Below are 13686 nucleotides of genomic sequence, written 5' to 3' on the forward strand. Positions count from 1 at the left end.
CATAATAATTTTTTAATAATTTGCAAACTTAAGCACAGATGATACGTGAAATGACAGATATGCAGGTGACTGTTCTGAACAGCAGCCCAAGTCCTGGCACAGATTCTGGTGAGGCTTCTGCGAATCTTTGTCTCTTAAATCTTACCCTGCAAGGTCTTCAATTCTGTAACAGCTTCCTATGAGAGACAGTGGAAACTTTTTAGAAGTCTTTTGTTCACTAGCACTTCCAACACCTTTATCCACAGGATCGTTGATCCTTCAAAGAACTCTTCAAGTTGCGAAGCATGACTTTCCTCTACAAAAGCTGTGTTGTTTTTTTCCTCCCTATTATTCCAGCCTACAAATTCTTCAGTATGGTTTTAGCCACCTTGCCCGGTATGGAACTCAGACTGTCTTTGTTGTGCTTCTCCTGATTGTCTTGTCAAGCTCTGAAAAAATTTGATACATTTTCCACTCTCCATTCCTCTTTACTTAGGTCACCTTAAGCCTTTTGCAGAATTAATGGTTTGGCAATTTCATATTTGATGCTTTAACACTTCAGCTGAATAGTATCTGGCTCTGGTGAATTCTTACTATTAATTTGATATTTTTAAATGCTCCTCTGATGCTTCATTTTGAGAGAATGCCTTATATATCCCCAGTCTAAAGACGATCTGGTGTGGGATTGGCTTTGACTGTCTTGGCAGTAATTTCGGAAAACGACAGATCATCTAGATTTTCTGCTCTATCCTTATCTTTTAATTCTTTCTTTTATATCTTCATTATCTAGTGGTTTATTGCATTGACGTAGCAAGCTGTCTGTAACTATCAGATTCTACTATGTTTGAGCTCAGAAATAGCAGCACGAATTTTGTAACATTTTATTGCTCTCTTACAGATGACTGTGTCGCTCCCTGGCAAGCTTTTATTATAATTCCATGTACTAGCTAGCATACACCTATCAATTAGACCAGTATTGGACTTCTATTACCAGTTTTAAATTCTACTAATGACCTGTATGCAGGTGAAAACATGCACATAGATAAAAAGTCAGTAGTAATTGGAATTCTGAAGAAAAGTTGAGTTTGCATTTTATATTGACAAACAAAATTCTCCATTCTAACGTATGTGATAGAGTAGTTCTTTAAAAAAAAAAAAAAGGTGTGCTTTTTGTCTGTGTGCAGAGAGCAGAAGATACGGCTTGCCTGTGTTTAAGTGGCTCCAGTCTGTTGTTTCATTTAATAAATGGAATTTTCAGGAGGGGTTCATTTTACCACATGCAGTTCTTTAACATCTGCTTGAAATCTGAATGTGCCCAGGTGCTGGTAGTAGCATGTGTTTTACTTTCATGAGTCCCATTTGAACCAGGAAAGGGGTTAAAAATAGTGTTCCTGTCCAGTGATATTCTGGTGTTTCCAACTGGTTTGTATTTGTGATGTTTTTCTCTTGCTTGTAACTTTTTGCTGGTGAAGGCTTTCTCTTGGGCTTTGCAACTTTGCAGCAAGTATTTTTGTATCTGTTATTAAAATGTGGTGAATTTTGTAATGCTTCTAGCCTGCTGCATTTTTTTTCTCCTTTTGTATCTGCTTGCATAGCTCCTGTTTCTTTGCAGTGACTGAATGTAAGCATCACTTACAGTCTTTTCTATTTTTGGTCATGGAGAATGGAAGTTTTGTATTTATATTAGGCAGCACTTTGTTTCTAGAATGTCAATAAGTTACCAGAAAGGAATACTAAATAATGTTGGCTTGAATATGAACTAAAACTATCCCTTTGTAAGATTTTATAAAAGTGTCCATGATTAGTGCTTTGTTTTAAATATTAGAGATCTGCAAAATAGTTCTCTTTTCTTTACCCTTACACACTTTGTCTTTCACTTTTGCTTCATGTGTCTTTTCTTACAAGGGCATTGCTAAACCAATATTGAATGTCTCATCTAAAGATTTAACTTTAGATGAGACATTCTGGTATGAGATTGTGAGTGAACACTTAACATTGGTCCAGATGTAGCCTATACAGTATACCTTGCACTTGTAAGCTATATGCAAAGTCTGTTTCTTATTATTTTTTATATTTTATATACTTTTTTCTTAATATAAAACCTCAAAGATCCAGCTTTCTGTTGCAGTTTGCTTCACCTAGATTGCAGTCCAGAGTTACAGCTTGTAATTTTAGTCATCTTAACTTTCTGACCTCTTACTATTCTAGATATTGGAGTAATTAGAGCCACGTAAGAAATTTCTGTGTCTTGATCGGTCCCTTTCTCATGTTGCCACTAGTTTTCTTACAGTCCAGTGAAAATACCGCTACTAAGTTTGTCTTTCATATAATGAATTTTGGTCTTGGAAGCTTTAGTTTTCCTTATTAATGAGCTTCCTTTTTGTTTTATTAAGGGCAAAGTTCAGAAATAAATGAAATGATCCAATTTTCCGGCTACAATACACTGTGTCGTAAGAAATTCCAAGAACTTAAAAAAAATAATCTTTGGTTACATGTGTAGAGGCAAAATAATTTTTTCCCTCAAAATAGCATGTATGAAGTGATAGCATACTACTCCTTGCAGTCATTTGAGATGTCTGCTCTTTTGGTTTTCTTGATCTCTGTCTCTTTTTAAGAAGAGTAATAATCTGAAAATGCAAAGCAGCTTTCCTAAGTTTAAGTTTTGCAATGTATTTTAAAATGCTGAAATGATTAAAAATAGTGTTTGATCTGTTTCCTTTAACAGAGTCCCCAGAAAATAAAAGTCTATTTCAGAAAGTGAAAATCAGAAGAAGTAGCTGCTGACATAGAGAAGCGTACTAAGGATCATTTCTTGAGGAAAATTTTTTAAGGTATGTGAGCTGTGTTTTGCAGAAAAGCCTTCCTGAAAATAAGCTGCCTATTTTGCCTTGAGTGCAGTAATATTTCAGACTAGTTTTGAAACGATCAAGCTAGCTTTATAGATTAACACTTTGGATGTTTATTGATGGCAATAGCTCTATGGAAGCATTAATTCAGCTAGTTCATATTCCATACATTTTGCATCAAATGCATATATATATCATATTCTGAACATGTAGTTAGTGTAAACAAACGGTAGGTAAAGCATATGTTTTATGTTTCATGGTCTTGTACATTCCAGGAGTTGATCCTACACTAACAGAAATGTCAATTGTCTAACAGTCCAATTTTTATTTAAGGTGTGGATGGAGGGCTAAGAATGATTTATTTCATTGTTTTAATGGACTATAACTGCTATAAGCCTCACATTCAGAAATTGAGATGGACTGTCTAACAAATTGATTACCTGTTATAAAATTGCTTTTAAATCAGTACAGAAGCCTTGAATTTGAGGATTTGTCTCCTGAATCCAAGTCCTCTTCCTTTTCTGATTTTGCAGCATTCATAATGTTTCTAGAAAGGGTCTGCAAAATATAAGCCATGCTAAGTGATTTGGAGCCCGTGTAGATTTAGGAGCAAGGGAGTTGACAGCAGATCAAGAGTGAGGGTGATGCTCTCTGCATATTGTGCCCATTCCATATTCCTCCTTCTGGAGGAGCCCAATGTGTGCTGTGCTTTCCTGTTCTGAATTTAACTGGGGGCCAGGTGTGCTTCTGGTTTGTGGTTTGTCAGTTGCCTACCTTGTCATTGATATTATGAAACCACAAGTTCCAACTGACGCATGTGGATACATCATTATTTTAAGATTAGCAATGACAGTCTTGGATATATTTCATGGCAATATATGACAAAAGGCACCAGTTGTTATAAGAGTAGGAGAGCATCTTGGGAAAGTATTGCTATATACATGCTCTGTTCTTCCCTGCTCATTTGATTTCGGTCACTGTCAGACACACAGGACCTTTGATCTGACACGGTATGGCCAGTCTTGTGTCAGGGACAGCTAGCAATCTTTAAATTAAATGTAGATTGGCTATGAAAACTACTTTCGTCAGAGTTGTTGCTGGAATCCAGGAAGCTACTAATGCTGGAATATTGGCTTTATTTGCTGAGGGGAGTCTTACCGTGTTGAAAGATTATGTGACTGTCACTGGATTTTCTCACTGTCATGCTGACAAAATTTAACATTACTTCACTTAGAATCTGACTGCACCACTGTGGTGGTGGTGGTTGAGACAAGCCGTAAACTGCCTTCAGTAACTATGTTTAAATTTAGAACTGTTCAAGGTCTGGTTGCTCATTCACAGTGTATTATTATATGTTCATTGAGTGTTTACTTCCTGTCAGTGATTAGTTTGTTATTTTGAGAGTGACTCTAAAAAGAAAGTCTTACTTTCTTGGAATTGGCTCTGCGACATATTTTAACTGTTAAAGCTTATCAAATATTGATTGGCTAATTTGCATATCCAGTAATTTTTATAGTAACATACATATATATGTAATAAAAAATAAATAAACTAGCTGAAACTCATTTGTCCTATTTGATGCCCCTGGGATTTTACTTTTACAAAACATGCTAGAATTCAGTTTGAAACTTCACTGGCACATCAAATTATGCAAGCATTGTTCATGTGTGCAAGAAGAGATAAACCTCATGAGTATCTGCCAGAAGTAGGAAAGATCTCTTCACAGTAACAGTAAGCAATTCCTGAAGGTTTTTTTCTGTATGAATTTAGCATATCATGTGTTCATTGTCATCAAATCTCCATCTAGCTACTTTAAAACATGATGCCATCTCTGTTTTTTTCCTTTAAGGTAAAATATTCTCCCATGTTCTTTTGAGAACAATTCCCCCCCCCTCCCCCCCCCCGAATATCTTTCACACTATATTTTAATCTTTTCAACATTGGAGTAGAAAGTATGTTTGTGTCTCAAACTCCCCATATCTCCTACTGGTTCCACAGTAAATCTTTTCTGGGTTCAGATTTTGTTGCACTACGCAATTTTGCCAGTAGTCTGTGGTTGCAAAATCTGTGTGGGAATCTGTCTTTGTCTGAAGTGTTCAGTGTGAACATTGTAATGTTGTATGGTAAAGCCAAAAAATGCGACTATTAGTATTTCTTCCATAATCCAGTAGCTGTGAACATGGGGAAGCACAAAGAGGATCATGCCACAAATAGCAGCCCAACTTGTTTGCTGTCCTTAAACAGCATCTCCTTGTGCCGTGGTTGGAGACAGAGTGCTGATCTAAAGGGGTTGTTGTGCCCAGATGATCGTTGTAGGTCCCTTCCGACTGAAATATTCTGTTCTATTGGGCTGACCCTGTAGGGCAGCTGTCAACTCATCTGTGCACAATAAGCAGGGAGATCGCAAACTTGGAAAAACACCTGTCTGTATTGGTGCCAGCTATTGTGTCTTTGAACATTGGCCTTTTGAAATGCACTTGTGCTTTTTAAGAGTATTTGAAATACAGATTGCATAGAACATGTCTATTCACGTGTTTGGTAATTCTTACAGTTTTGGCTTCAAGTAAGTGACTGTGTGATCTGTACTGTTTTCAGTTGTTTAAAAGTGTTAAAAAATTAAATGTGGTTTTAATTAAAAGTGTTGATTTTTAGCTTATCGACAGTTAAGTGGCTTAGGTCTTAGATACTTGTTCACCACTCCTTTGCCTTCACAATGTTGTAGCATTTGAGTTTTGCTGAATGTCTTGATTGAACGTTTTCTTAATTTACAAGGAAGGTGTATGGAGACTGGCTTACCCAGTTGGGAATCATCAGCTCTGAGACTTTATGCTTGTTAGCCTTACCAAATCAGAATTTTATCACTTTTGCAAAACAAATTTTTGCTGTACTGCTTCTATCACGGTGAATGGAATAATTTAAAACAAAGACCAGAGTCCAGTATGTGTGCAATTTTTGTACCCAGGCATTTAATAGTGTAATCGGAAAAAATCTAATTGCTACTTAGTGAAGGGAGGCTTAGCAGGCTGGAGTGAGATGTTGTTGTATCTTCTGTTCTATTGATTTTTATACTCTTATGGCTCCACAGTGAAGTCAGTAGAAGCAGACTGAAATATCATATGCTGAGAATATTTCGTCCCTCCCTTGCCTTCCTGCCTCTCAGTAAAAGACAGAGGTTACAGTAAAAGCAAGCATATCAGCACTTTACTCATAGCACAAGGCCAGACCTCATCCTGAGATTCAGTTCCCATCTCTTCTGAATCTGGAATGTAAGAAAATAAAGATACTATCTTTTCTCATAGCTAATGTGCTAGGATATTTAGGTAATGTGCTAAACTGTGTTAGGAGAAAAATGAGCTTGGTCACAAAAGTGGATATAGGTCTGAAGGGTGTCGAAAAGTCACAAGTGCAGCTCCAGTCATCTTAATAAATAGGTGCTTTAAGATTTTTTCTTTCGCTCGTCTTACTAAAATATTAGTGGTTTTGCAAGACTGTTCTTAAATTTTAACTGTGAAAATACTATCATTAATACAACTAATAATGACATAATACGTCCTTTATAAATACAGCCAGCACAAATTATTTACTGTTGCTCTTTGTGACTGAGCTCCTAGCCATCAGCCAGAATTCTGACTAAAATATACAGCTTCAAATTAAAAAGCATATGAAAGCTTGCCATAGATTTAAAGTTACTCATATATTTGTTACATGTTAACATACATTGTTGTATGTTGACATACATATGCTGACAGTATCTCTAGGCAAGAACTGCCAACTACACTGTTCAACTCCTGGTGACCTGAAACATTTGTTTCATACATTGTTGTATGTTAACTCATACAACCTTGACTTGTCTCTATTGTAGATACATAGTAACATGGCACTATTCTTATTTTCTTTGTAGGATCTTTGTTTCTTTCATTATGTAGCATGGTTTGTGTTCTGAGAATAAACACGTAGTGGGTGGGGCTTATCTCCATAACTTTCTGGAAAAGCTAATGGAGGCAGGGAACTGCAGGAAGAGAGGAACGGTCCTGGGAGTCAGGCTACCCTGGAGATCGCTCTAGGTTCTGATTTGCAAAATTTTCTGATATTTTGTGTGGTAACTGAAGCAAGTAACATCTTTTTTTTTTTTCTGGATACTTAATATGCTAAAAATGCTAGGCACTCTGAAAAGTCTGTCTTTAAGCCTTGTACGTACCAGTGTTAGCTGGTACAATGTTGACATTAGTTTATGTGTCTCAGTTCTCGGTGTAAAATAAGATTATTAGCCCTGCTTCGCCCCATGGGCTGTTAGAAAGATAAATCTGTTAAATTAGCAGAGTGTTTTACAAATGTTAAGTGGCAATTGAAAATGGAAGAAGAAATTGGTAGTTTTGTGTCCAAAAGAGCTAAGACTTGTCTAGAGTGCAGGAATTAGTGAATAAGCAGTACACAGGCTGTGTCTGCACTGCAGTCCAGAGCTATAATTGCAGCTTATGTAAGTTTATCTTACCTAGTTTGAAGCTGATTAGTATAGGAACAGGTTTTTGGTGTATACACAGAAAAGAGGGTTCAGCCTGCATTACAAAACCTGTGCAAGTCTGTGGAAATTACTCATATGTATAGGTTCAGATCTTCCATGATGTGGCTGCATGTTCATCAGATGCAGGTGTTTCAGAGCTAGCTCAAACAGGTGTCTTTGACCTGCAGTTGTGTTATAGAATTTCATAAGGCAGCATTTCTTATCTGTTTATCAAGTGATGTCCATTTGCTGCAGTAAGACTGGACTGCCTTAGGGCAAAATCACGTGAACTTAAGGACTCTGTACTAATGTGTGTCCCAGGGGAGCAATGGATGGTTGCATGGGGAACCTGGTTTGGGATATTTTCTGATTTTTGGGAGGCTGAATTTGCAAGTTTAACGGCCTGCTAACACAGTGTTTAGGAGCAAACTAGCTTCTAAGTAGTTATCCATTTCTCACAGATGCAGTGCCTGAGAGCTGATGTTTTAATTGGATTTTTCTGTGCTCTTAGGACAGTAAACACCAGAAACAAATGTTTCAGGTCACCAGGAGTTGAACAGTGTAGTTGGCAGTTCTTGTCTAGAGATACTGTCAGCTATACTTACTTGATTAAATATATGGATTGGTCTTTAGTACCTGTCTTAGATGCTTTTATGTGTTCCCTCATAACTCCACTTTAAGTTACGGAAGTACATTTTGCAGATGAAAACTGGAGGACAGCTCTGGGCCCGAGATCTCTTCCAGTCATAGATGGGTGTTCAAAACAGTGCTCTGACCCTCCTTTTGGTTTATTTTGAGGAGGTATATGTATGTGGCTAATCTTATGGTTAGGTTATTTCAGGGTTTAGACATTAATAATTGCTCTTTGTCACGTTAGAAGTTTTTCTTTCAATAAGTGTCTCATGAATCTTGTTTTGCTTTCAGATGTGGTGAAGAGCCTGTATTTTCCCCTGTGTGGTATATAGTGCCTTAAAAAATGGGGTTTGGAGGTGACCTGAAGTATTCTCATGATGCTTTATTAAAACTGCAAGACTGGGAACTGCGACTGCTGGAAACGGTGAAGAAATTTATGGTAATGCGAGTAAAAAGTGATAAGGAGTATGCCTCCACTTTACAGAATCTTTGTAATCAAGTAGATAAAGAGAGCACGTGTCAATTGGATTATATCAGCAATGTGTCCAAGGTAAGACTGAAGTGTTTTGAGTTTGGAATATCCTTGGAAATAACAGTGCTGGATTTATTTTTGTTTGTTTTAGTTTGAGTTGGATTCCTGTTCATTCAGCTTCTTGAGAGTTAATGTTGCCAAAGTATTTAAAATGGGCTCCTTTTAGTTCCTCAGTGGAATATGCAGAAGTTGAGCTCCAGTCTTGCTTTGAAAGTAATAACTGAACTAGAATCAATCCTGAATTCTGAAATTCAGTATTTTAAGTTCCTGGGTTGAGTCTGCTGCTTTGTTTAGTGTTTTGAAAATAGAGTATGCTATAGTAAGCTTTTCTTTTAAGACAGTTAAATAGGAACTATTGTTTATGTTATATATAATTTGTGACAGAAATAGAAAAATGCCAGGAAACCAAGGCAAAGCCTAGCATTCCAGCTGTTATTCACACTGCAGTGTGTGTTGTAAAAACAAAACATTAATTCAGGATGTTTCTCATAATTGTGAAGTTATTTTGTATCAAATTTAAAGTAACTGTGTTAACTTTTTATAACGGTAAGGCTGTCCTTCCCCCAAATTATTAATTTTCAGATTTAGAGCAAGTCCAGTAAAGGTACCAATGAAGCAAACTTCTCTATGTCACCTGTTTGTAAGCTTCACTCCTGACTTGGATTCCTTCCTGACTAGAGAAAAATATTTTGTTTTAATGGCTTATTGAATTCTTGGCCCTTCTGCTGTAGCAGTGGTTACACAGTCCCTTCAGTCTGGCATGAATCCTGATCTCCTCTCTGCAGGAAAACACTCTTTTTTGGTCAAGTTAAATTTTAGACAAAGCAGTTTTTACATAGTGGGCTTATGGAGTGGCTGCTTGAATACTAGCTATGGCATAGCATTAGGAACGTGACTGCTCCTTGTGCAGCAGTCTAGATTTATACTGGATTAAAGTGGCTGTGTGTGTGACTTGAAAGCTGCACTGCTATAGTTAGCCTGCTTCAGCTGCCCCAAAAGTAGCACTGCACAGTGTTTATCTACAATAAATTCTGTTGTTGCTTCCGTCACCCTCAATAATTCTTGTCTTGTAAATTGACATACTACCTTCTTTTTTTTCATCTGTGTGTTTTGGTGGTGTAATTAAAATGCTTTTCACCCAATTATGTTTCTTACACACAGTTTGTTATAGATTTTGCTATTTAGGTTATGATGATTTTGGTAAATAAACATTAAAGCGTTGTTAGCCTAAGACTGGCAGAAGTCGAGTATTTTCTTCAAGCTTTCTACTGTTGGATCACAAAGTTTTGTATAGAATTATTGGTGATATGACTAACAATTCTTGCTATTGCTGCCCCACTAGATTTGCTCTTATGTGCTAGCTAAACTGTCTTGCAATTTTTTTAGGCAATGAAACAGAGCAGATTAGGGCTAGAAAAGTAAAGGAGCATTGGCATCATAATATTTAGCATTATAAGGTATAAGCAACCCTTAACCTTCATGCAGCTAGCTCAGTCTAGGACAGTTCATGTCAGTGACATAGGCACTTCCCGTGGGCAAATAAATTTTAAAAAGCTGAAGATCTGACTTAAGCCATGTTCTTTTTGGGTTGGAGAGAGGCACGTGTCACATTTTGAAATCTTGTTTTGGACATAGGCACTCAAGTTGTTTTTTCAGGATTATTTTTGTTCCTTTTTCTTCTTGTTTTTTTCTCTGAAGGAGGTGCCATTTTTCTCTCAAGCCCCATCCCTGATCTCTACATCTTTATATAACAGCAAAAATGTTCGCATGCCACTGACAGATCTTTTGTATGGGCTTGCCTTGAAATTTCACTGTCACCTTGGATTTTGAAGTTGTGTAGTGACACGTTGTCTTACTGGTTTTGGCAGTTAAAAAGTCTGAATTATTGATTACTTTACTCACCTCGTTCTAATTTACTTTACTATTTCGTAATACTTTTTTCTCTCTTTCTGACATTTTACAGAATCAAAGTATGACCTAAATATTATAGGACATAAATCTAATATCTTATATCTCCTAAGATTTAAAATAGCTGTATATTAAATTGTTGGTATTATGTGGCGTCAAAACCAAATACCAAGCTGTCTAATATTTTTTTTTTTAAAGTGTGCAGCAAGAGTGAGCACTTGAAGAGAAAATGGTGTTTGGGAAAATCTGTCCCATGTTTTTTTTCATGCAGAGGCAGCAAACTTGCTGGAAGGCATAGTGGCAGCAACCGCTAATGCTAGAAAAGCAGTATTTTTAAGTGCTTCCCAGCAGCTCTTTTGTGTGCGTATATGTCTAAAAAATACTGTTAAACCAAACAATATTATATTTTATTGCTTTTGCTGGGTTGTGGTTATTTTCTGTGAAAGGAAATGCTTTGCCTTTTCTGCTATCCCCACCCAGCTGCTTTTCTGTCCCCTATAAATCTCAATTTTTGAAGCCTTTCCTCAAGTATAGCTTTTCACTTTCACTTTTCCTATTTTAAAATAATAAAATATAACCATACAAAACACAGAGATCCTGTTTAACCTATGTTTTCTTAGTATGGAAAGAGGGATGTAAAAAACAGGAAAATGTGCAAATGATTTTTTTTAAATGGAAAGGGAAGTTTTCACTATGTTTCTGACTTACTCAGGTTCATCTGGTGAATTGTAAGCTAAGTATTTCTTTAGAGCACTTGTCCTGTTGAAAAATGCTTTTGCTGTGATTTTCAGGGTTGATTGAAACAGTACTTGTCTCAGTAATAAATCAGCCTTAAAAAAAATGGAGAACTCTGACTACATTTTCACTTCTGAGCGTGCTCTTATGAACTCTTCTATAACCACAAGACCCACTCCTCTCAGATGTTTAATGATGTTTTTATCCTACGCAGCTTTGCAATATGGCTTCTGATGTCATTTGGAAAGTGTTCTGTAATGGAGAGGTGAAACAGTTTTCAGCCATAGCCAGGAAGCTCTAGGCTGTGACCTTTTACAACACCACACTTTAGGCAGTCTGGGATAGCTCTGTGCCAGTCTGTGGGATGTTCACAAGCTAAAGGAAATGTTAAAGGTGGTTTAATACGTACAGGAGTCTTTTGTTTCCTTCTCTAGAATCCAGTTTGCGTTGCAGCATTGTCATGTAGATACGGAAATATATATATATGTTTATATATGAGATGTAGGGAAACCCCAAAGCTACCAAACAAATTAATTTTCTAAGTTTTGATGGTCTAAGGTGGATTTCTTTCTTTAGTAAGAGTAAGATAAATGCTAGTAAAACTAGCATACTAGCTGCCTTCAAAACCTGGGAATTGTATGGAATGTAGCCATTCTGAAATTTTAGATAGAGCATAGCATTCAATGTCAGGGAGTTATAGAATCATAGAATCATTAAGGTTGGAAAAGACCTCTAAGATCAAGTCCAACCGTCAACCCAACACCACCATGCCCACTAAACCATGTCCCTAAGTGCCACATCTACACATCTTTTAAATACCTCCAGGGATGGGGACTCAACCACTTCCCTGGGCAGCCTGTTCCAATGTGTAACCACTCTTTCAGTAAAGAAATTTTTATCTCTAAGGAATCCATTACTGTTCCCATAAACAAAGTGTGACAGGGATCTTTAGGGTAACAAATGCTTTTATTTGAATTGAACTTTAATTGTGTGTTTGTATCTGTGGTGCATTGGAAGTCTCTCCGTTTAGGTTACAGTTAATCAAAATTCAAAGCCACACACAGCACATTAAGCTGTTCTGAAAACTGACTGACAGAATGGCCAAGGAAGTTATTAAAGTAAGGGTACAGAAAGATGTTGGGTTACTATGACAGATAGTGCTTCTGTCTCTTAACCTGTTAGCACCCTATGCTTTGATACTGGTGGCCTGACTCTGATGCTGTCAGTTACGTGAAGCAGCTGACGAATGGTATCCCCTTAAACAGTAAACACTCAAATGTGTATTACTGTGGTTTATTTAGACAAGGGCAGAGAAATCAGCTTGACTAGAGTAACTGTGGCTGGGACACAGGAGAACAAAGGACACGGGAACATGCTTGTCAGGGGTGTTGGGGATGTATTCCAAAAAAGGCTGTAAAGATTTCATCGGTGTTCAGAAGTACTACGAGAGTGCTGAAGGGTGACCATACAGTATTGTATTTTTGTCTCTGGTGCTTTTTTATGATTTTATGATTAAGTTTGAGGCATGATTTTGCTTTAGCAGGAAGGACTTTATTTTAGAAGATCTCAAGTTCATTTGGGTAAGTTTAAAATTCTTTTTTTACTGAATTGTTTTAAACAGGGATGCATCTTTTCCCACAGTTCATGTTCATCATTTGGTTATTTGTAAACCAGAATAAGTAAGTGCTTTTCTGTTCTGACTTCTTTTTATAGTCTTGGTTGCTTGTGGTACAGCAAACAGAACAACTGAGCAAAATAATGAAGACACATGCAGAGGATCTTAATTCTGGGCCTTTGCATAGGCTTACAATGATGATCAAAGATAAGCAGCAAGTTAAGAAGAGTTATGTAGGTGTTCATCAACAAATTGAAGCAGAGATGTACAAGGTATTTTATTCAACTGTGCTTTATAAATTTATTATCGTTTTGTATGTTTAAAAAGTAATATATTGAGAGTGGATTTTTTTAGTTCCTCTGTCTTTGTTTGTGCTATGGTAAAAGTAGTGATTTGTGATATATAGAATGCCTAGTTTAAATTTTAGTTATTTCCTCCGTATTTTCTCTCCCCTGCTAGCTGACAATGCAGAGATGGAAAACTTTCTTCTGTGTGTATTTCTATGGACAGATAGCACTGGAAAAGCTCTTGTTCCAGTAGAGGATGATTCTCTGTGACACTTCTCTATGCCATATCTCTTCCTGTTCTCATTCCACTCTAGACATGCCTGGGGCCAGGGCACTGAAAACTTTTGTTAATGAATGCTCTTGACAGTCCAGGCTGTTTTGGGTGGGGACAGGATTCTAGTCCCTGTTCTAAAATACAAATCAAGTGTAAACCAAACATTAAGGCTGCAGATGGAGCTCTTTGGGGCCTTTACTATCACATGTCAGTTGTCCTGCTTATGTTGAAAGTACTGTATCTAGTCAGTAAAGCTGACAGAAATCACAGTTTCATTCAGGTGCTCTGGGGGAAGTTTAACTGCAAATGTCAAAAATCAGACTGATAGTCTGAAAGATCTACTGAGAAAAGGAAGAGCACTGTTTCTTCTTTCTTC

General features: G+C 37.0%; 1 protein-coding gene across 5 annotated transcripts in view; it reads left to right on the plus strand.

The window, feature by feature from the left end:
- FER (FER tyrosine kinase) overlaps nucleotides 1-13686 on the plus strand; it is a 195092-nt gene that overhangs the window by 11505 nt on the left and 169901 nt on the right. For all 5 annotated transcript variants that reach the window (XR_012997479.1, XM_076363240.1, XM_076363241.1 and 2 more), the window contains exons 2-4: nucleotides 2705-2810; nucleotides 8251-8509; nucleotides 12848-13021. Coding sequence is in view for 4 of the 5 variants with exons in the window: in XM_076363240.1 (XP_076219355.1) it covers nucleotides 8303-8509; nucleotides 12848-13021 (381 nt within the window). In the remaining variant the exon portion in view is untranslated. The remainder of the gene's footprint in view (nucleotides 1-2704; nucleotides 2811-8250; nucleotides 8510-12847; nucleotides 13022-13686) is intronic.

Source organism: Aptenodytes patagonicus, chromosome Z (assembly GCF_965638725.1).
Source record: "Aptenodytes patagonicus chromosome Z, bAptPat1.pri.cur, whole genome shotgun sequence".
Lineage (NCBI taxonomy): Eukaryota > Metazoa > Chordata > Aves > Sphenisciformes > Spheniscidae > Aptenodytes > Aptenodytes patagonicus.